At 38.2% G+C, this 21,730-nt stretch overlaps 1 protein-coding gene across 1 annotated transcript in view; it reads right to left on the reverse strand.

Annotated features, from left to right (window-relative positions):
• GTF2F2 (general transcription factor IIF subunit 2) overlaps nucleotides 1-21,730 on the reverse strand; it is a 155,282-nt gene that overhangs the window by 115,421 nt on the left and 18,131 nt on the right. Inside the window, exons 3-4 of the mRNA XM_047079975.1 lie at nucleotides 16,008-16,026; nucleotides 14,515-14,659 (exon numbers count right to left, since the gene is read on the reverse strand). Of these exons, the coding sequence (XP_046935931.1) occupies nucleotides 14,515-14,659; nucleotides 16,008-16,026 (164 nt within the window). The remainder of the gene's footprint in view (nucleotides 1-14,514; nucleotides 14,660-16,007; nucleotides 16,027-21,730) is intronic.

Here is a 21,730-nt window from a genome sequence, read left to right on the forward strand (position 1 = left end):
TAGGAGAGAATAATATACTGTGTGAGATTTTCTTTAAAATACTCCTGGGGTGCTTGGGTGGCTCAGGCAGTTAAGAGTCCAACTCCAACTCCGACTCAGGTCATGATCTCATGGTGTGTGGGTTTGAGCCCCACATCAGGCTCTGTGCTGACAGCCCAGAGCCTGGAGCCTGCTTCAGATTCTGTGTCTCCCTCTCTCTCTACCTCTCCCCTGCTCGTGCTCTGACTCTCTCTCTCAAAAATAAATAAACATTGGAGTGCCTGGGTGGCTCAGTTGGTTAAACATCTGACTTTGGCTCAGGTCATGATCTCACGGTTCATGGGTTCGAGCCCCACATTGGGCTCTGGGCTGTCAGCCCAGAGCCTGGAGTCTGCTTCAGATTCTGAGTCTCCCTCTCTCTGCCTCTCCCCAGCTCGTGCTCTGACTCTCTCTCTCTCTCAAAAATAAACATTAAAAAAATAAAAATAATAAATAAAATAGTCCTGTGAGGTACAAAGGGCAGTGGCTGTAGTACAGCTGAAACAAGACTGACTATACTATTTCTCTCCTTTTGTATATGCTTAAAATTTTTCCACAATGAAAAGTTAAAGAAAATATGGGGGTGGGGAAGAGAAAAACAAGTTTAGTTTTCTTTCCTGGTAAGTTTTTATCATGAAAAGCCCTATAGATAATTCTTCTCTACTAATACACTAATATATAAGTGAGAAATCTGCCACATTTCAACTTTGTACTGCTTTTTTCTCCTTCCTAAACCTAAACTTTCAAGCTTGAAATTTAAGAATTAAATCAAGCTTGAGGGGCATGTGGGTGGCTCAGTCGGTTAAGCGGCCGACTTCGGCTCAGGTCATGATCTCGCGGTCCGTGAGTTCTAGCCCCGCATCAAGCTCTATGCTGACAGCTCAGAGCCTGAAGCCTACTTCAGATTCTGTGTCTCCCTCTCTCTGACCCTCCCCTGTTCATGCTCTGTCTCTCCCTGTCTCAAAAATAAATAAACGTTAAAAAAAAAATTTAGAATTAAATCAAGCTTGAATTAGAGTGGATGAGGTAGAAGGTGACAACCCTTTAAATGTAAGAATTTTTTCAGGGGCAATAAAAAGCCATGTTTAAATCACCATGTTTTTTTGCTCTACGATCCTTCATCAGTTAGAACTTACACAAAGAAAAATGTACTTTTGTGGTCATAGTAAATACCCGAAAGTGTTTTAAAGAAGTAATCTGATAAACAATGGCTAATGAAAAAAATATGGTGCTTAAGAGTAGATATTTTGGGGTTACCTGGGTAGGTCAGCAGGTTAAGCATCCAACTTAATTTTGGCTCAGGTCCTGATCTCCTGATTCCTGAAATCAAGCCCCATCTAGGGCTCTGTGCTGACTGGGTGGACCCTGCTTAGAATTCTCGCTCTCCCTTTCTCTCTGCCCCTCCCCCCATCAGGCTCGGGCACTCTCCCTCTCTCAAAACAATAAACTTTAAAAAAAAAATTTAAGGACAAAATAGAAAATTCTTAAACATCCATATAAAGCTAAAACCTCAAGGGCAGTCCCCTAAAAGCACACAAATTTCTTCTGACACAACAGAAGAAAAGCAGCAGGAGGAGGAGGGAAAGCAGAGAACAAAAGCAACTACTGGGAGGTGAACAGGTTTTGGTCACTGCTGCTGGCTCCTTCAAAAAAAAAAAAATTATTTCATGACCTCAGTATCATCATTAGCTATATCAAATAGCTTGTCTGCTAAAAATAACAGTTTCTCTTATGAGACCATGATTTCTTGTCCTTGGCACTAACTGACATTTTGGGCTCAGTAGTTATTTGTTGCAAGGGGCTGTCCTGTGCACAGTAGGATATCTGGTGGCATTCCTGCTCATTAGATGCCAGTAACAAGTCAACTGTGACAACCAAACACATCTCTAAAAGCTGCCAAAGTTGTCCCCAGGTAGGAACCACTGCACTAGATAGTTATTAAAGATATATACCTGGAGGTGGCAGGTTAAAAATATATTCATAATCTACAGACGATGATCAGACAGGTTATTTTTGATTCTGCAAGGCAAATCCAATAGGGAATTGAAGAAGGAACTGAGGTTTACAACAAGTAAAACTATCACTGTGATAAAAAACCAAAACAAAAGCAGCGGTATATAGCCTTATAGAACTTTGGGAGGTAAAATTCAGCAGGGCAATGATGGGGCAGGAGTGCAAATGTGTATGAATAAAGTCAACTTATACCTGTTTATAGAAGTAGCTCTTTTCACAGACAGCATGTTACAAAATGCACCATAAATCCCTAAAAGTGGGTGAAGATATACAGGATTCTTTTTATTATTCTACATCAGTGTATGTGTGAAATACAAAATAAAAAGTTAAATCTCTTCTATTTCTCCCTTTCTTTTTTTAATGTTACCTTTTAATCAGGAAACTGATCTTGCGGTCACGGTGAAAACCACTAGTATGAGGATTAAGGGCACAAGCTTATAAGCTGCATGATATTAGTCAAGCTATATCCTATGTAAAGCCCATTTCTCTCATCAATCAAATAAAATAACAATGGTACCTACCTCAGGCTTGCTGCATGAAATAAAGGAAATAATTCATGTAAAGTGCTCACCATAGTCAACAAAATACGTGCTTGGAGATTACCTATTTCTGTTACCTTTCACTGCTTAATGGTAAGAAAGATGTAAATGTTGTAAATATTTATGCCTTAATAAAAACCTCCTTCAATTCTTCCAGACCAAATAGTTACAAGAATATAAAATGACACAAGGCACTTTGCATCACAACCTGTGTAGTCAAGAATATAGTTCAGGGGCGCCTGGGTGGCTCAGTCGGTTAAGCGTCCAACTTCAGCTCAGGTCATGATCTCGCGGTCCGTGAGTTCGAGCTCCGCATCGGGCTCTGTGCTGACAGCTCAGAGCCTGGAGCCTGTTTCAGATTCTGTCTCCCTCTCTCTCTGACCCTCCCCTGTTCATGCTCTGTCTCTCCCTGTCTCAAAAATAAATAAACATTAAAACAAAAACAAAAAAAAGAATATAGTTCAAATGCAGGTTTCAAATTCATTTTGGTAGCCCTTCCTATTCTGTTGTGATGTAGCTTTTTACCAGGGCTGGTATCCTATAAGTGGGACTAGTGAGGCCGTGGGAGAAGTGGCTGTTACTTTTTTACATGAAAGCTTTTGGTGTCCTATGCATCTTTAAAAATTTTTTTAAATATGTATGTGACTTGCATTTTATTTCTATTGGACAGCACTTTAAAGATTCTACACCCACTGTGGAGCTCAAATTTACAAACCAAAGATCAAGAGTCCCATGCTCTACTGACTGAGCCAGACAGGTGCCCCATGCACGTTTTATAAAATAAAGAATGTGGGGGCGACTGGGCAGCTCAGTCAGTTAAGCATCTGACTTCGGCTCAGGTCACGATCTCCCAGTTCGTGGGTTTGAGCCCCATATTGGGCTCCGTGCTGACAGCTAGGAGCCTGGAGCCTGCTTCAGATTCTGTGTGTCTCTCTCTCTCTGCCTCTCCCCAACTTGCACTCTGTCTCTCTCTCTCAAAAAAGAAATAAACATTAATTTTTTAAATTAAAAAACAAATAAATAAAGAATGTGAGGGGTGCCTGGATGGCTTAGTCGGTTAAGCAGCCAACTTCGGCTCAGGTCATAATCTCACAGTTCATGAGTTCGAGCCCCGTGCTGGGCTCTGTGCTGACAGCTCAGAGCCTGGAGCCTGCTTCAAATTCTGTGTCCCCTCTCTCTCTCCTCCACTCACACTCTGTCTTTCTGTGTCTCTCTCAAAAATAATTAAACATAAAAAATAAATAAATAAAATTTAAAAAAAGAACATGAAGAGTGCCTGGCTGGCTCAGTTGGTACTACATGGGACTCTTGATCTCGGGGTCATGAGGTTGAGCCCCACACTGGATATGGAGCCTACTTAAAAAATAATTAAAATTAGGGGCGCCTGGGTGGCGCAGTCGGTTAAGCGTCCGACTTCAGCCAGGTCACGATCTCGCGGTCTGTGAGTTCGAGCCCCGCGTCAGGCTCTGGGCTGATGGCTCAGAGCCTGGAGCCTGTTTCCGATTCTGTGTCTCCTTCTCTCTCTGCCCCTCCCCCGTTCATGCTCTGTCTCTCTCTGTCCCAAAAATAAATAAACGTTGAAAAAAAAAAAAAATTAAAAAAAAAAATAATTAAAATTAAAATTAAAATTAAAATTAAAATTAAATTAAAATAAAATAAAATAAAATAAAAGAGTATGAATTGCTTTTTAAAGTAATAAACCAAATTTAAAGTCTTAGCTTCTTTTTTTCTGTAAGGAATTACTGTATTAGTACTATCTTTTAAGCACTCAAAGTATAAAGCCAACCAAGTAATGTGTCTTCTCTTTCCATAATGAAAGGCTGTGTGGCAGAAAAAGAAAAATCAGTTGTAAGGCATTTTCTCCATTTTAAATATTGATATAAGAATAATACCCTTATGCTCAAAGAACCAGAGACAAAACCATGTCTGTGAGCAACAGTCTTGCATAAGGTTTAAAAAACTAATAGCAATAGAGACTCCTGGGTGGCTCAGTCGGTTGAGCATCTGACTTCTGCTCAGGTCATGATCTCACGGTCCATGAGTTCAAGCCCCATGTCGGGCTCTGTGCTGACAGCTCAGAGCCTAGAGCCTGCTTCAGATTCTGTGTCTCCCTCTATCTCTGCACCTCCCCTGCTTGTACTAAATGGCAATAAAGTTATTTGAAACACCCAAAGAAAATGATTTTTTTAAAAATTAAGATGGTTTTACTTTTTTTGAAAAACATTGGTAGTTTTAAATTAACACTGTTTCAAGACCTAGTTTTAATACTTAAAGTAATATAATATGCACTGTAAAACTGATTTTACTATGTCTGTAAAGAAGCCAGGTTCTGGGGCGCCTGGGTGGCGCAGTCGGTTAAGCGTCCGACTTCAGCCAGGTCACGATCTCGCGGTCCGTGAGTTCGAGCCCCGCGTCAGGCTCTGGGCTGATGGCTCAGAGCCTGGAGCCTGTTTCTGATTCTGTGTCTCCCTCTCTCTCTGCCCCTCCCCCATTCATGCTCTGTCTCTCTCTGTCCCAAAAATAAACATTGAAAAAAAAAAAATTAAAAAAAAAAATAAATAAATAAAAAAAAAAGAAGCCAGGTTCTTCCTAAGTATACATGAATCAAAACAAAGAACCAACTTTATAAACTGGAAGCTATAGAAAATTAAAAGGAAAAAGGAGAAACATGTTTGTATAGCCTATCAGTATATCCAGGCATAATAAAAACCTTCCAAGTTCTTCTCAGCTGCTTTACCAAAAGGAAATGAGAGGTTTGAGGATAAAAACTGAGCATCACAGAATTTTAGGAAGAGTAAACACAACATACAATAAAGATAAAAACTTGAAGATGCTTTCTAAAGTTAGGTTACTTTAACAAATTCATAGCAATGACTAAAACTGACAAAAAACCAACATGCCGATATTCCTAGCATAAATTATACATCAATTCTTCTGAGAAATAATACTATATTACCTAACTCATACTCAAAACACTGACAGTGTGCTTATCACAATACAGATACAGAAGACTGCATTACCAAAATAAAAAATGCATGAGTGGCAAGGCTAACACAAAATTCAAATATTTTCTTTTATCCTCATAGTTTTCACCAATCAATCAGTATTTCTCACCAGAAAACATGGGATTGAGTTTTTAAGTTTCTCATTAATAATTACTTTTGATCACATAATTTAAAAAAAAAAATTTTTTACATTTATTTATTTTTGAGAAACAGAGTGAGACAAAGCGTGCAGGGAAGGGCAGAGAGAGGAGACACAGAATCTGAAGTAGACTCCAGGCTCGAGCTGTCAGCACAAAGCCCGACGTGGGGCTGGGGCTTGAAGCCACAAACTGTGAGATCGTGACCTGAGCCGAAGTCAGACGCTCAACCGACTGAGCCAACCAGGTGCCCCTTGATCACATAATTTATGTTAAGTTCTAGGAAATTTAAAAAATTCATGCAGTAAAGAAACAAAAGAACAAAAAAAAGGCTTGTCAAGAAATACTCTACACTAAAAAATCTCTATTCAATCTAAACACTGAATTTCCCTAATTGTTAGAAATTCAGATGATACTGCTTAAACCATCTCTAAAGAATTTTGTTTTCTTCATTAATATTGTGAAGAATTTGTCGTAAGGAATTGCAAACTCTCACAATAATATACACTAACTCCAGGACAATGGTTACTTCTGGAAAGGAAGGTAGAATGGGACCAGGAAAAAGAAAATGGGATGTCAACTGTATCTAAAATGTTTTATATCCTTAAATAATAGGGCAAATATCAAGTTATGAAATAGAGATGTTGCACACAAGTTACGCTATTCTCTACACTTTACTACAGGCTTGAAATATTTCATTAAAAAAATAAATCAGCTTTAATGGATTTAGCTTGTGATTCCAAACCTTAATGTTATTCTTACAAGTTTTCCTTTTTCTCCTCCTCACCCTCATCCCCAAATTGTGAAATCCACACTATATAACAACCATGTATCTATACATGAATACCTGAACATGAAAAGAGTATAAACATGCCTTTTACTCTCTTTTCCAACCACTGAATAAAGGAACATTTTCTGCTATTACGTTTAACTTTCCAGAGAGTAGGCCTGACTCAGGCAGTTGGCAGAAATCTCAAAGCTGAACCTCTGCAGTCAGCCACAAACCTTGGTGGCAGCTTGGGAAATATACAAAACACTAAGGTCATACATTTTGGCTTCAGTTTGTTCTTCCTGACAAGTATAAAAGTGCCAGAAACTGATATGATCCCAAATGTTCAGTAGCATGGCCATTACTCAAGAGTAAGGAGAAAATAAGGCTTCCCGACTTCTGCCACCGGGGTCTTTGCACATAACTCACTGGAAGAGTGGAAAGCCCGGTGCACTTGCTAAAGCGGACGACACTTAGAGGTGGCTGCCACACAAACTCTGGTTATCAGGCTCCAAGTATCTGGAAGAAATTCTCAAAAATGAATGGAATAAGCCCATCCTTTCAAAGAAACAACTGAGAGTGTCTGATACCATTAATAAAATTCAGGGGCACCTGGGTAGCTCAGTCAGTTGAGCGTCCAGTCCTGGCTCAGGTCATGATCTCACGGCTCGTGATCTCATGACTCGTGAGTTTGAGCCCCATGTGGGGCTCTGTGCTGACAGCTCAGAGCCTGGAGCCTGCTTCGGATTCTGTGCCTCCCTGTGTCTCTGCCCCTCCCCACTTGTGCTCTGTCTCTCTCTCAAAAATAAATATTAAAAATTTTTAAAAATTAAAATTCAACCTTTAAAATGAAAATTAGCCCTTGTTAAAAACTTATACCCATCACCATAAACTTGACGGCACTCTAATACCTAAAGATCTTCTGATTAACACAGTGATGTTAATGAATGCAAAATTTCAATATTGAGTAAGGAAACATGGCAACATGAGGAAGAAGTGCACAACTCAGTGAACCAACATTCTCAAAATGATGCACATGTGATGTTACAAAATCATGCATAGGTAAAAGATCCATTCAAACTACTGAATAAACCTTGTGGATTTCAATGTAACAGACTATAAAAAGTTTACTGATCCGATTTCAAATTCTATGCTGCAACAAACCTTTAAGAAACTACCACTTAGTAAAATTTTGGTGTAGTATCAAAAGAATATTCACAATTATCTGAAAATGTCATTAATTACTCCTCTGTTTTCTAACTGCATAATTTGTCAGAGGTCAGATTTTCTTCAGATACTTAACCAAAATCAACATACCGCTCTAGACTGAATGCAGAAGTGGGCAGGAGAATACAGCTAGTCTTTTAAGCCAGATATTAATGTGATTTACAAAATGCCACATTTCACCCTATTTTTTTTTTGAAAACAAGGCTTTTTCACATATATATGTGATTTATGTTAACACATAATGTATAAAGGAGCTCTAAGACCAAAAAGTTCAAGAACCACTGCACTAAAGTGATATAAAATCATTACAATTATGACAGATAAGGCTAAATAAAACCTCAGAGTCCCATTGCATGGCAATCAGTAATACGCATATGGTGATGATTTAGGCAACACAGTGTAAGTCATGTTTAAAAGCAGTGATGAGAAAAAAATTCAACAAAAAAGAGCTGTAGTTTGAGTGCTAACAACCACAAATACACATATATAAAGCTTAATTCACACCTCTGAAAATTATACAATATCCCATCCTCAACAAATGGGGGAAATGCACCAAGTTAATGTTTCTCATTAACAGTCAAAAATTCAACTTGAAATAAAAAGATTACCTATATTTGGGCTTCATTTACCATACTTGCGGGACAGTCCATATAAGGCAGATTATAAATCCTACAGTATTTCCAACATGACTAGTAATTCTCCATCTTCAAGGAGCATTCCCACAGATATACATTTTACTTCAAATTCAAATACATTCTAAGATAAATATGTGTTGGTGTATGTTACCAAACTCAAGCTTAAAATAAGGCAAGCCACCACCAAGTAAATTCTCATACTTCCAATTATCTCAGCTGCTATATTATCCAGGGAATAGGTCTCATTATAATGTGTGCAGTGGTTAACCAAGTGTTACAGCACACAGTGCTGAACTACTCTGATTAGCAAAAAAAAAAAAAAAGTAAAAGAATCAGCTGTGCCAAAATTAAAATATAACGAGCAAGAAATAAAGTGAGAAACAAAGGAATTTAATATTCAGTTTTGAACCTCAAACGTCTTAAGAAACTCTGAAGAAGAAAGCCCATCCTTTGTCACTAATAAGTCATCTCCCTTAAAAACTATTCTAAAATGTACCTTTGGAGTAGTAATTCTTAAGAGAAAATAAATGATTTTAGCACCTTTGCTCACCCACTATATTGCTCGATCCTAGCCCAGACACTATGGAGATAAGCATGAGACACAGTATCCTACCCACAAGGTTTAATTCAGGGGCAAAATGAGTAAAACAAACCTTACTACCAAGAAAGAAGAATCAAGCAAGACTAGAGCACAGAAGGAAGGTGGCTTCAACTAAAAAAGGCAAACAAATCCTTGGTGGGGAGGGGAGGGGGGACACAAAGGGGAAAAGCAGGGGCAGGTGCCAGGAAGCTACTGTAAAAGGGATTCCAGCAGAATGAACCAGAGAGGGTAGAGAGGATGGGTGAAGCTTTCACAGGACTGCTTCAGGGGACCACACAAACATTTACATGGGATTTTTCCAACAGAAATGATGAAACGAGACACCTGACTAAATGTGTGAGTAAAAGGAGTCTAAGAATTATCATGGCCAAGAGAATAAAAGACTGATGATGTTATCACTGACAGAAATATGAATATCTGGAGAATAAACGAATGGAAAAATCAATATGACTTTTGTAACAAAAAACCCAAGTGGATTATCTGTTCAGACAACTAAAGATGGGTGGCTCAGTCGGTTAAGTGTCCGACTTCTCCTCAGGTCAGGATATCATGGTTTGTGGGTTCGAGCCCAGCACTGAGCTCTGCAATGACAGCTCAGACCCTGGAGCCTGCTTTGGATTATGTCTCCCTCTCTCTCTCTGCCTATCCCCCACTCATGCTTTGACTCTCAAAAATAAATAAACATTTAAAAAAAAAAACTAAAAAAAAAAAAAAAAAGATGGGATTGGACATCAGATGAGAGCCCAGACCTTTGTCACGGCTACCACTGAGAGGTCCAAGTCCTCTGTCATTTCTCCCCTGATTACTGCAGTAGCCTCCAGCTCCCACGCTTGCCCTCAGAGTCTCTTTACTTGCTGGCCAGAGTCATTCTTTAAAATGTAAATCAGATCAAATCTCTATTCTGTTCAAAACCATCCAGTGGCTCCCCACTTTTCTCAGAATAAAATCCAAAACTGTTACTAGTTTACAAGTTCCTTTATGACCGGTCACTGCCAACTCCCTTCTGCTCCAGCTTCCTACTACCACTAGCCCACTACTCTTCCTGTTGGCCCATCTATTCCACCCTACACTGACCTCCTTGCTACTCCTGGAACATGCTAGGCTTGCTCCCACCTCAGGGCAAATGTGTTGTTGCTTCTGCCTTGAGAACTCCTAGCTGGCTTACTAACACCACATGGCTACGTCTTCCGGACGGAGTTCAAGGCTGTTCAAATCCCATCTTCTCAATGGACCCACACTGACCACACTAAATTTGCAAGCCCCACCCTCAACCCAGTACTCCTGACACCACTCTGCCTTTTTCTCAGATAATTTACCACCTTCTAGACTAAGATACAATTTACTCATTATGTTTATTATTTGTTGCTATTTCCTCTTACTTAAAATGTAAGCACCATAAAGGCTGGGATTTTGCTCACTGAAGTACCCCAACTCTAAATAAAAGAGGTCCTGCAAACAACAGGTACAAACATCAGTTTGTTGAATTAATGAACTGCTGCAGAAGGGTCAAAGGTAATGAAAACTTAGAACACCAAATGCCACCGTGGTTCTATCAGCTCCAATCCTACCCATTTCTTCCAATATTTTCTATCTCCGTAATGATCTCACCATTTATCCGGATGCTCAAGCCAAAAAAGCCTAGAAACCATTCTAGACTTCTCACTCATCCAATTGTCCGAGTCAATTCATCACCAAAAGCTGTCAAAATTACCTCTGTTATCTCTCGAAGAGGATATTCTTTTCCACTCCCACGGCACCAGTTCAAACTTTTTTGTCTGTAAACTAGACTATCAGGTCCACAACTGAGTTTTTTGCTTTGATCCAACAAGGACTATTTAATGGATTTTAGATAGATTATGACAAAGTATGACAGGTAGGAGAAAGCAAAGTGAAGAAGAATAGGGTATCTGAAGGCAAGAAAAATGCTTTTTATCTTTACTTTCCCTCCTCCTATTCAAGGCACACTTATTCATATAAGTATTCATATACTTTTAAGGTACAGCTCAAATATTATCTCCATTTTTGAAGTCTTTCCCAGTTCCTTCAATTGAAGTGCATACTCTTTTTCCTTCTTTATACATAGCTCCATGACAGTACTTTCTGTAACACTTATTTTTTCCACATACCAGTTGCCCAACTGAACAAAAGTCTAGTCTTACTCTAACAGAGCTTAGAATTAAATATCTACTGAACAGATGAATGAATAGCAACTTTTAGTCTAGGATTTGCAATTATAAAGAATAAAACCTAAGTTTGAACAAACATAAGGGCGTAAATTATAAAAGAAACATAAGTTATTTAATTTCCAACAAATAGTAGATAAAAACACTAAACCAAAGATCCAAGCAGGAAAAAGTGAAGACTGAACACAGGCATTTCTCTCTAGATACTGGTACAGAGATAAGAAGACTAGCTAAAAATATATTTAATAGAGAAATAGATTTAGAATTTCACAGAGAAATGTGAAGGCAGAAAAAGAGTCAAATCCCAAATAGTCTTAAAAATAAAACATGTTCCCTCAGACAGGAATACTCAACTAGAAACGAATTGTGGTCACAGAACACTCAAGAAATGCAGAATGGGTTAATTAAGAATACAATGTAAAACATATCTAGTCCCCTCTAATTCCATCCTCACAAAAAAACTCTAACATATAAAATTGAATCATTAAAAACAGTGGTTCATTAAAAAACTCTATGGAGTTGTTTTTTTTTTCCCCCTCGGTCATTGAGGCAATCCAAAAATACTGAACGGGGGCACCTGGGTGACTCAGTCGATTAAGCGTCCGACTTCAGCTCTGGTCATGATCTCGCGGTACACGAGTTCGAGCCCCGTGTCAGGCTCTGTGCTGACAGCTCAGAGCCTGGAGCCTGCTTCAGATTCTGTGTCTCCCTCACTCTCTGCCCCTCCCTTGTTCATGCTCTTGCACACACATGTGCACTCGCTCACTCTCTCTCATAAATAAATAAATAAATAAAGCAGTAAAAAAATAAATAAATAAATAAAAATCTCTATTGGCTGAAGTTCATCAAATGGTATACACACAGACAGCTAAACTGCAAGCACATGGCTTAAAATAAACTTGAAACCTAAAGTGTTTAAAAACAAGATCTAATATAGGGGCACCTGGCTGGCTCAGTCAGTAGAGTATGCAACACCTGATCTTGGGGTCATGGCTGAGTTCAAGTCACATATTGGGCCCGGAGCTTACTTAAAAAAATATATACATCTATAGATAGCTAGAGCTAAAAAAAAAAAAAAAAAAGAAAAGAAAAAAAATCTAATAATAAGTTAATAGTCACTGACCATTTATTATGTAGAGTGTTGTTGTGTTTTAAATATATTCCTATTTATACATAAACATAAATGATTATTATCCCATTTCACAAATAAGGAAAACAAAGCCCAGAAAAGTGCAAGGAGAACCAAGGAACAATGACTTAAACCGAAATGACTGCTATTAATAAGAAAAAAGTTTCCTTATAGTGTGCAGCATCTAGCAGCAACTTAGACTTGCATTTGTATTACCACAGCTCTACAAAGCAAGAACATATTGTCCAAACTCCAGAAGAAGGATGACAATCTTGATCCACTTCCATATCCCTGCCAAGATAATCCTTATAATACCATATTCACTTTGGAGTACACTGTAACCAGAAATGTGAACACAAAATGTTCAAAAAGAGAACAATACTAACTAAAGAATTTACGAGATTAAAAATGGAAGATAAAGGGGTGCCTGGGTGGCTCAGTCGGTTAAGTGTCCAACTTCGGCTCAGGTCATGATCTCGCAGTTTGTGAGTTCGAGCCCCACATAAGGCTCTGTGCTGACAGCTCGGAGCCTGGAGCCTGCTTCGAATTCTGTGTCTCCCTCTCTCTCTGCCCCTCCCCTGCCTGCACATGCTTACTCTCTCTCTCTCTCTCTCAAAAATAAATAAACATTAAAAAAAAATTTTTTTAATGGAAGATAAATTTTGAGGATAACAAACCTTATAGTTCTAAATCACTGTCTTTTAAAACTTTCATTTTTTTTAATGTTTTATTTATTTTTGAGAGAGACAGAGCACTAGCGGGGTAGGGGGAGAGAGAGAGGGAGACACAGAATCCAAACAGGCTCTAGGCTCTGAGCTGTCAACACAGAGCCTGCTAAATCACTGTCTTTTATATAAGTAATAAATCACATGTTGAAAAAATTAGCAATTTAGTAAAATGTAAAAAGGCTGAAATAGGATACCTTTTTCTACAAAAGTAGTTCAAAATTTTCCTACCTCAAACTTTTTCACGGTTCTGCCTCCTATTTACGATCTTGGTACTATGCCTCTTCTACTCCAGGGACAACACAAAAGTAGAAAAAACCCACAGGTTCAATAGGTATTATTAAATCCTATCAATCACAAGACAAACACCAGATTCCTTGGATGCACCTGTGCTATGCCCTGCATGGCATACAATAAATATTTGTTGAATGACTGAATCCTCTCCAAGAGAAAATGCAAGTATTTAACACTTTCTACCTCCCATAATACTACACATTATTATAGTATCAATATTATTGTAGCATCAGAATAATGCAATAAAACAAAACTTTTACCCTAAACCACATGCAGAAAAGTTATTTTACCCCTGTGTTACATTCTACATTAAAAGTGGGGGAAAATACTAATATTTTTTAGATCAGTTTTTATAGCTACTGGTATTCTAAGACATCACAAAAAATTTATCTGAACATATTCTTTTTTTATAACAGTAACATCCTTAACATACTATAATTTCTTATAGCCTTCTTTGTAATGTTTAATGCAGATATGACAAAATCACAAATCATTTTCCTTACACAACTAACAAACTTTTTAAATTAGATATAGGAAATTAGCTCCATTAAAATGAGTTGCCCTGCTACATTAATAGTAATATTCTACATTCAGAGAAGGTTAAAAATCAAGAAACAATGAAAATAAACATATACATATGCTGCAAAAAATCTCCCTCTCTAATGCACAAACTGAAACACTTGCTCCTGATTTACTGAACTGGTAGAATATCAGAGTAAACACACAAAATTTACAAACTGTACTTAACACAGAGCTTCTTGAGTGTCAAAACCAAGTAAAAACAGTTCAAATCTCAGTACTAAAAAAGCTCTCTTAGAACTGAAACCTACAAAGGCAAAAATTCAGACTAAAATATTCCCTAATATTAAGCAGTATTTTTTTAAACACAACTTATAGTTGCTGAATATCAATTTACCAAAACAGGAAAGTATGACCTTATCTTGGCAAAACTCAGAATACTGTTTCTTCAACATCCTAGAAGACAGCTTGATGCACCAGACTCTTCCATCTGCTTTGTTCTATTTCTTCATGCCCCAAATGGAAATTAAACCCTCCGAGTAACAGCCAAAATTTCATTAATCACAGGAAAGTAGAGAAACAAATAGCATGAAATGAATAATAGAGGTAGACAGAACAACAGGTAAAGCAGCCTTGATAATGACCTTAAAGTGTAATTTGAGACACAGCATCTATATAACAAGTACTGGAATCACATTAAATAATTCTATTCCCACTTACCTGATGAGCTCTCAGTAAAGACTGTTAATGTCTGTCCTCCAACACTTTGTAAGACAAATGGATGTTCTCTAGGGGTGCTGACAGAAGCTGGTTTTCCGCCAATATCGTGAATATTTGCAAGATCCTCATTCAAAGTAAATGACACCTAACAGACACATTAACAAAAGCTTATTACAACAGACTTATGTATTCAAAGTATCTTTCACAGAAATTCTGATTATAAATCAAATACCTTTTTAAAAATATGAACCTCAATTTCTAGTCATTTTATTCAACATTTTTCTTTTATTTTATTATTTTTTTAATATATGAAATTTACTGTCAAATTGGTTTCCATACAACATCCAGTGCTCATCCCAACAGGTGCCCTCCTCAATACCCATCACCCACCCTCCCCTCCCTCCCACCTCCCATCAGCCCTCAGTTTTATTCAACATTTTTCTAAAACTTTATCAAAAAATCTTTAATACTTAGTCATAAAAAGAGAATCTATTCCCATTTGTCAGAATAATGGGGCTAATCTACCATTATAAAGATGGGTGACAGCTTTCAAATGTTTTTCTCTGGTTTATGGCTGAAGAAACTCTAGCTCCAAAACAGGAATAAATTTTTTTCCCTACGGTCTCTGAAGTCAAGGGATTTTATCTTCTTACATTTATATCCTTACAAATGTATATACTTAAATATATAATATAAATAAATATATAGCAAAGGGCCTGGCACATAGAAGGAAAACAGTATTTGCTTAATGAATGAGTATTACAAGAGTATTTAAAAGGTGACTGTACTTAAAGGGGGAAAAAGTGAGCTATTACTAGAAAGCTTAAACATTCCCATAAGCAGGGGATGTATTTCTTTTTTAGGTCTTAATGACTGCTGTAGGAGTACATGGTGCTGTTTTATTTTTGAATACTTTAACAAATACAAATAAATACTTACAAAGGCAATTCAATATTGAGGTTTAGAATAAAAAAGACGTAGTAGACGTTTTTTCACAAGGATTTTTACTACATACCAGCTCTCCCCAAAGGAACCTCACATTTTATATCAAAGGGATTTATAAACATAAAATACTAATCTCCCAACCACAAAGGAAAGGCCATAAAGCATTTATTAAATACTTCTCTAGTATGTGATAGGTACCACAATTATGTCCTGGACTTAATGGGTCAAAACCTAAAGCCCTGAAAAATCCAGACCAAATGCCTTTGCCACACTGAAATAATATTCGAGTAATACTGAAGCAAGAATAAGCCTCATAGTACCCAGTGAAGGGATATTTTGGGTCAAAGCAGAAAAATGCTAAGAATGAACGACTAGAAAGGAGTCCATTCATTCACACAAAAGTGACATTTATACTGTTACGTGTTCCTCACCATCAGCCAGTGTTTTGATGTAGTTTTCCAGAATGCAAACACCACCTTCTCTTTATTACTAATACATGGTAAAATAATCTCACGTTTTCAATAAAATATTCATAGAAATAATCTTACCTCAGTCCTTCCTTGATTCCTAAAAGAAAGGAAAGAATTTTACTTAGATTTCATGTTTTCTTCAAATGTATGTTAAGAACTAAAAGAAATAACACTATTTCATATTTACATAAAATATAGCATTTACATAGATCAACTAATATTTACCCTTGGCTCTCCTCAACTAACCTACTTGTAATCATTTGGTAAAAATAAAAACCACATTAATCCCCTGTGTACATGTTATAAGTTTATATCACTTAACACTATTGCAACCTGTCCTAATAACAGTTTATCCAAGTAATGATCTTGTTACTGTTACCTTTATTTCTGCATACTATATAATAGTCTAATTTTAAAAACCATGTATTAAATATCTACTCTAAGCAAAGTACTGGATGTAATATCTCTTCCCAGCCAGAAGATATAAAAGCTATATCCATAACTACAAGAGATAAATTTTAATTAATGTTTAAGAGAATCCCAATGTGCCAGGATCAGATAGGAGACCATTTCTTCCATTCTAGGAGTTGAGGAATGGCTTAACAAAAGAGAAAGCCTGAGCTAAGTCTTGAAGGGTACTGGGATTTCAACAGGCTGAGACAGGAAAATAGTATCAGACGTATCAGCTGAGCAAAGCCACAAAGAGTCTGATCATGAAAATGTAGTCACATTTGGCTCGGAGAGTACAAACTAAGGAATAGTGGGAGATGAACTATAAAGGAGAACTGAGGCTAGACCACAGAGTATCTTGAATATCACAGTGCAGAGCATGGACTTTATTCCTTAGGCAATGGAGAGCCACATGTATTGCATGAACAAAAGAATACAGTATAAAATATGCTCCTAGAAACTTGCACCAGAAAATATATATAAAATGGATATGAAGACCAGTTAGAAAACTACTGTTTCTCCCTAACACCAGACTGAGTTCCAACCTGCCTTCACTCAGAGGCTCAACCACTCATTCTGTGATGAAGTGTCTACAAACATTAGGCATTGTGCCAAGTGTATGGTATACAGTATGAATACAGGTCTTTGTCCTCAAAGGTCCTAGTTTAATGCAAAACGATTCGATCCATGAACACCATAAACAGGATAATAACTTTATGACAGGTACAACGTGCTGTCAGGAAAATGCAGATGAGAAAGCTAGCAAAAGACAAATTAAATGAGAGATGAGGTCAACAACACAGAGGCATTCCAGGTTAAGAGAGTAATCCAATTAAACACAGAAGTGAGAAGATCTAGCACATTCTTTCTAACATCAGTGAATGGTAGGCTTGAGTCAAGTGGTAAAGAGCCTCTTGGGCCAGACTAAGGAATCCAGAATCTTAAACAGATTTGTTTACTGCAGGACTCCTCAGAGTCTTTCACATATTAAAATGCAATGTTGATCACCCTTTTGTTGGGAAGCACCTAAAAGAGAAGTAAAAAAATTCTAAGATTTCATGTAAAAATATACATTTGCAGCTCCTCTCAAAAGACTGGAAGATTTGGCATCGATAGTGCCCTCACCCACCCCTCAATTCAGTATGACAATAATCCCTTTGACATGCACAGACAGGCAATGAATTCATTGCAGTCCCTTCCCCATTACTCCTGGACCTGGCTTCTAGGGACATTTAATTAAGCTAACCTTTCAGACAGAGGTGCCGCAATCAAAATAAAGGCAAAGATGCAGGGAAAGCACTTGCAGAATGTTTACTGAATTGAATTGAGGTTAATGCAAAAACTCACAAAAAAGTAATGAAGGCTTTAACCAGGCAATGGCAGAATGCAAAGAGGAGGAGTGTGTGGCAGGATATCTGAGCTGTCAGAACTGACAGAAGAAGAAATGATTGGAAGTAGGCAGCAAGGGGATAAGGACTGATTAAAGATCATGCTGACATTTCCAGTCTGGGGGATAGAAAATCACCCAGATGCAATTAGAGAACACAACAGGGGATGACAATTTTATTTTCATATATTTATTTATAACATCATCTTGGCTGGAATGATAAGAGATTGATGAACTCTGGATGAGTTAATTTTCTAGAATAAAAAAGACTTAAGACTTATTTTTAAAGGATTAGATATTTTCTCTTGGCATATAAATGTATGAAGTATACACCTTTTGTCATTCAATATTACCAATAAAATATATCTTTTTCATGATAACCTGTGGTTAAAATTATAAACATCAACTACTGTAAAACACGGTAATATCCTCAGAAATGAACGCAGTGAACATGTAGCCCACCCTTTCACTGAATGCCTCACAATGCTGTGCAGTCAGTCCTTCATCACTCTGAGTCCACTTCTCAATACCCCGCCACTATTTCTTCACACTCCAATCCAGTTCCTCCGGCCTTTCTAGAAAATTGTCTTTTTCTTACACTTTTTAAATACTTCTCAGATTTGACATCAATGGGAGGAGACTTTTCACTAATTACTGACAGCCAATAAAACACCCCCTTTTTGAAGGTTAAAAAAATCAACCAAATAATACCAAGTCTTTAACTGTGCTCCAGGATTTTTTGTTGGTTTTGTTTTAATTCCTATTCATACATTCCCTTCTTGAAAAGCCAGCTCAAAAACCATTAGATGGAGCCAAGGAAGGTGGGTATCTGAAGACTGGGTTGAGAAGAGGCAGCATAACCCGAATGGGATGGAAAGCAAGTGCCTGGGGCTGAGGGGATAGCCTGGGGCGAGGTGTCAGCGCCCAGGAGGGTAAGGAAGGCATCCCTATAGAGGAATGCTTCAACAAGAAGTGTGTCAGAACCTAGCAGGGTCAGGAAATAAAGGGGTGTGGGGGGGTGCCTGGGTGGCTCAGTGGGTTAAGCATCTGACTCTCGATTTCCACTCAGGTCATGATCTCACAGTTCATGAGATGGAGCCCCAAGTCAGGTTCTGTGCTGACAGCGTGGAGCCTGCTTGGGATATTCTCATTCTCCCTCTCTCCCTCTTTCCCCGCCTCCCACCCCTCAAAATAAATAAATAAACATTAAAGAAGAAGAAGAAGAACTAGGACTCCATGGAGAAATGCCTGACTCCAGGCTCTGACAGAAATACGCAAGGTGAGTCCAAAACCATTTTTCTATGACAAAACGTAAGTGCTCAAAGAATGATGAAGACATGCCAAAAGGCCATGGGGCTGCACTACTGAACTGCACCTGTACAAAGGGACATGGGAACCGGGCTAGGAGGAGCTTCCAGTGGCTGCATTTTGGACAATTTGAACATGAGAATAAATGATGATAGTAACAAACTGTGACTCACTGACTAAAACTGGAATCCATGAGTTCACACTAACATAGCTAAATTAATAAAGTGGAAAATCTGATGAGAAAGGAATACATAGGGGCGCCTGGGTGGCTCAGTTGGTTAGGTGTCCAACTTTGGCTCAGGTCATGATCTTGCAGTCTGTGAGTTCAAGCCCCACATCGGGCTCTGTGCTGACAGCTTGGAGCCTGAAGCCTGCTTTGGATTCTACTCTGTCTGTCTCTCTCATTCTCTCTCTCTCTCTCTCTCTCTCTCTCTCTCTCTCTGCCCCTCTCCCACTTGCACTCTGTCTCTCTCTCTCAAAAATAAATAAACATTAAAAAAAAAGACATGGAATATATACATAGTCTCCAAGTACCACCTCACAGAATATTAATTATAAAAGGGAAAAGAGTAAACTTACAGTGAAAAAGCATAGAAGACGCTCCTTAATCAAGTGATCAAAGTTACCACTACCAGTAATGGGACAAAATGAAAACACATAAACCTTGCTAAAATACAGTAAGAACCCAGTTTCACCTGGTATACAACCCCAATCTAATCATGAAGAAACATCAAACTCAAATTACATAAAATAACAGCCTTGTAAACATCAAGCATGTTGACACTTATACAGTATACAAGTCAATCAAAGACTTCCAAATGTTCTAGATTTAAGGAAACTGAGAGAACGGACAACAGAATGTAATTCAACGTTGTGGACTGGATCCTTTTGCTATAAAACAGTCTGGAGATAAGTGGCAAACCCTGAATAAAGTCTAAGGATTAGGCAGTACCATATGATGTTAACCTACTGATTTGGAGGGGTGTGCTGTGATTGTTGTAGGAGAATGTCCTTTTTGTAGTCACCAAAGAACCACAAAAGTTCTTTATACTGTTCTTCTAACTAACTTTTCTGTAGCTTGACATTGTTTTAAAATGAAAATACTGGGGTGCCTGGCTGGCTCAGTCGGTGGAACATACAGGACTCTTGATCTCGGGGTCATGAGTCCAAGACCCACACCGGGCATAGGCCTACTTAAAAATTAAAATAAATATTTTTTTAATGAAAAAGTTTTTGGGGGCGGTGGCTCAGTCGGTTAAGCATCCGACTTCGGCTCAGGTCTGATCTCACCGTTTGTGAGTTCAAGCTCCGCGTTGGTGTCTGTGTGGCCGGCCCAGAGCCTGGAGCCTGCTTCAGATTCTGTCTCCCTGTCTCTCTGACCCTCCCGCACTCACACTCTGTGTCCCGCTCTCAAAAATAAATAAACATTAGGGGCGACTGGGTGGCTCCATCGGTTGAGTGTCCAACTTCAGCTCAGCTCATGATCTCGCGGTCCGTGGGTTCAAGCCCCGCGTCGGGCTCTGTGCTGACAGCTCAGAGCCTGAAGCCTGTTTCAGATTCTGTGTCTCCCTCTCTCTGCCCCTCCCCCACTTGCACTCTCTCTCTGTCTCAAAAATAAACAAACATTAAAAAATTTTTTTAAATAAAAATAAATGAACATTAAAAAATTTTTTTTATTTTATTTTATTTATTTTTTTTTTTTTTAAATTTTTTTTTTCAACGTTTATTTATTTTTGGGACAGAGAGAGACAGAGCACGAATGGGGGAGGGGCAGAGAGAGAGGGAGACACAGATTCGGAAACAGGCTCCAGGCTCTGAGCCATCAGCCCAGAGCCCGACGCGGGGCTCGAACTCACGGACCGCGAGATCGTGACCTGAGCTGAAGTCGGACGCTTAACCGACTGCGCCACCCAGGCGCCCCTAAAAAATTTTTTTTAAATAAAAAGTTTTTAAATTAAAAAAAGTATTAAATAATTTCAAAATGTCCCCAGTTTACTTCATTAATTCCTTGCTACAGAATTTGAGAATGTTACTAATTTTTCTCTATAACAATGATGAAATGAATATCCTCAATCTCTGCATCACTAACATTTCTTTTAGAAGCTAAGTGCCATGAAAATGCTGGGTCAAGAGCATGAATATTTTATTATTAATATTTCTAGCCTTCTCATTATCCCAGTCCCACACTGCTGGATGAGTTTGTCCATGTCTTTCTATAAGGGCAGCACCAAGAACTGAACTGTTGGCACTGTAGCTAACTGGCAGAGAAAACAGCAGGATTATTATTCTACTTTGTTCTGGGCAGTAATGTGTGTGTGAATACATGTGAGTGTGTCATATATGTATGTGTACACATATATATGTTGCCAGGCTGGCCTTCAGAAAGTTTGCACCTATTTAAACTCCTATCAACAGTAAGGGTTTCTAAATTTAGTCAATTTTATAACAGGAAAATTCTATCTCATTGATTTTTTTGTCCACATATTTTTTATTAGTGGGCCCCCATATGACCCTGTTAAATGTGTTTAGAAATAAAGCTAGAACTCAAGAGCCTGGAGCCTGCTTCAGATTCTGTCTCCCTCTCTCTTTGCCCCTGCACCACTCACACTCCCTCTCCCTCTCTCTCTATCAAAAATAAACATTAAAAAAAGTTTTT

Source organism: Lynx rufus, unplaced genomic scaffold (assembly GCF_022079265.1).
Source record: "Lynx rufus isolate CCGP_SWC_20201006 ecotype Redwood Valley unplaced genomic scaffold, mLynRuf1.p SCAF_1, whole genome shotgun sequence".
In the NCBI taxonomy this organism is placed as follows: Eukaryota; Metazoa; Chordata; class Mammalia; order Carnivora; family Felidae; genus Lynx; species Lynx rufus.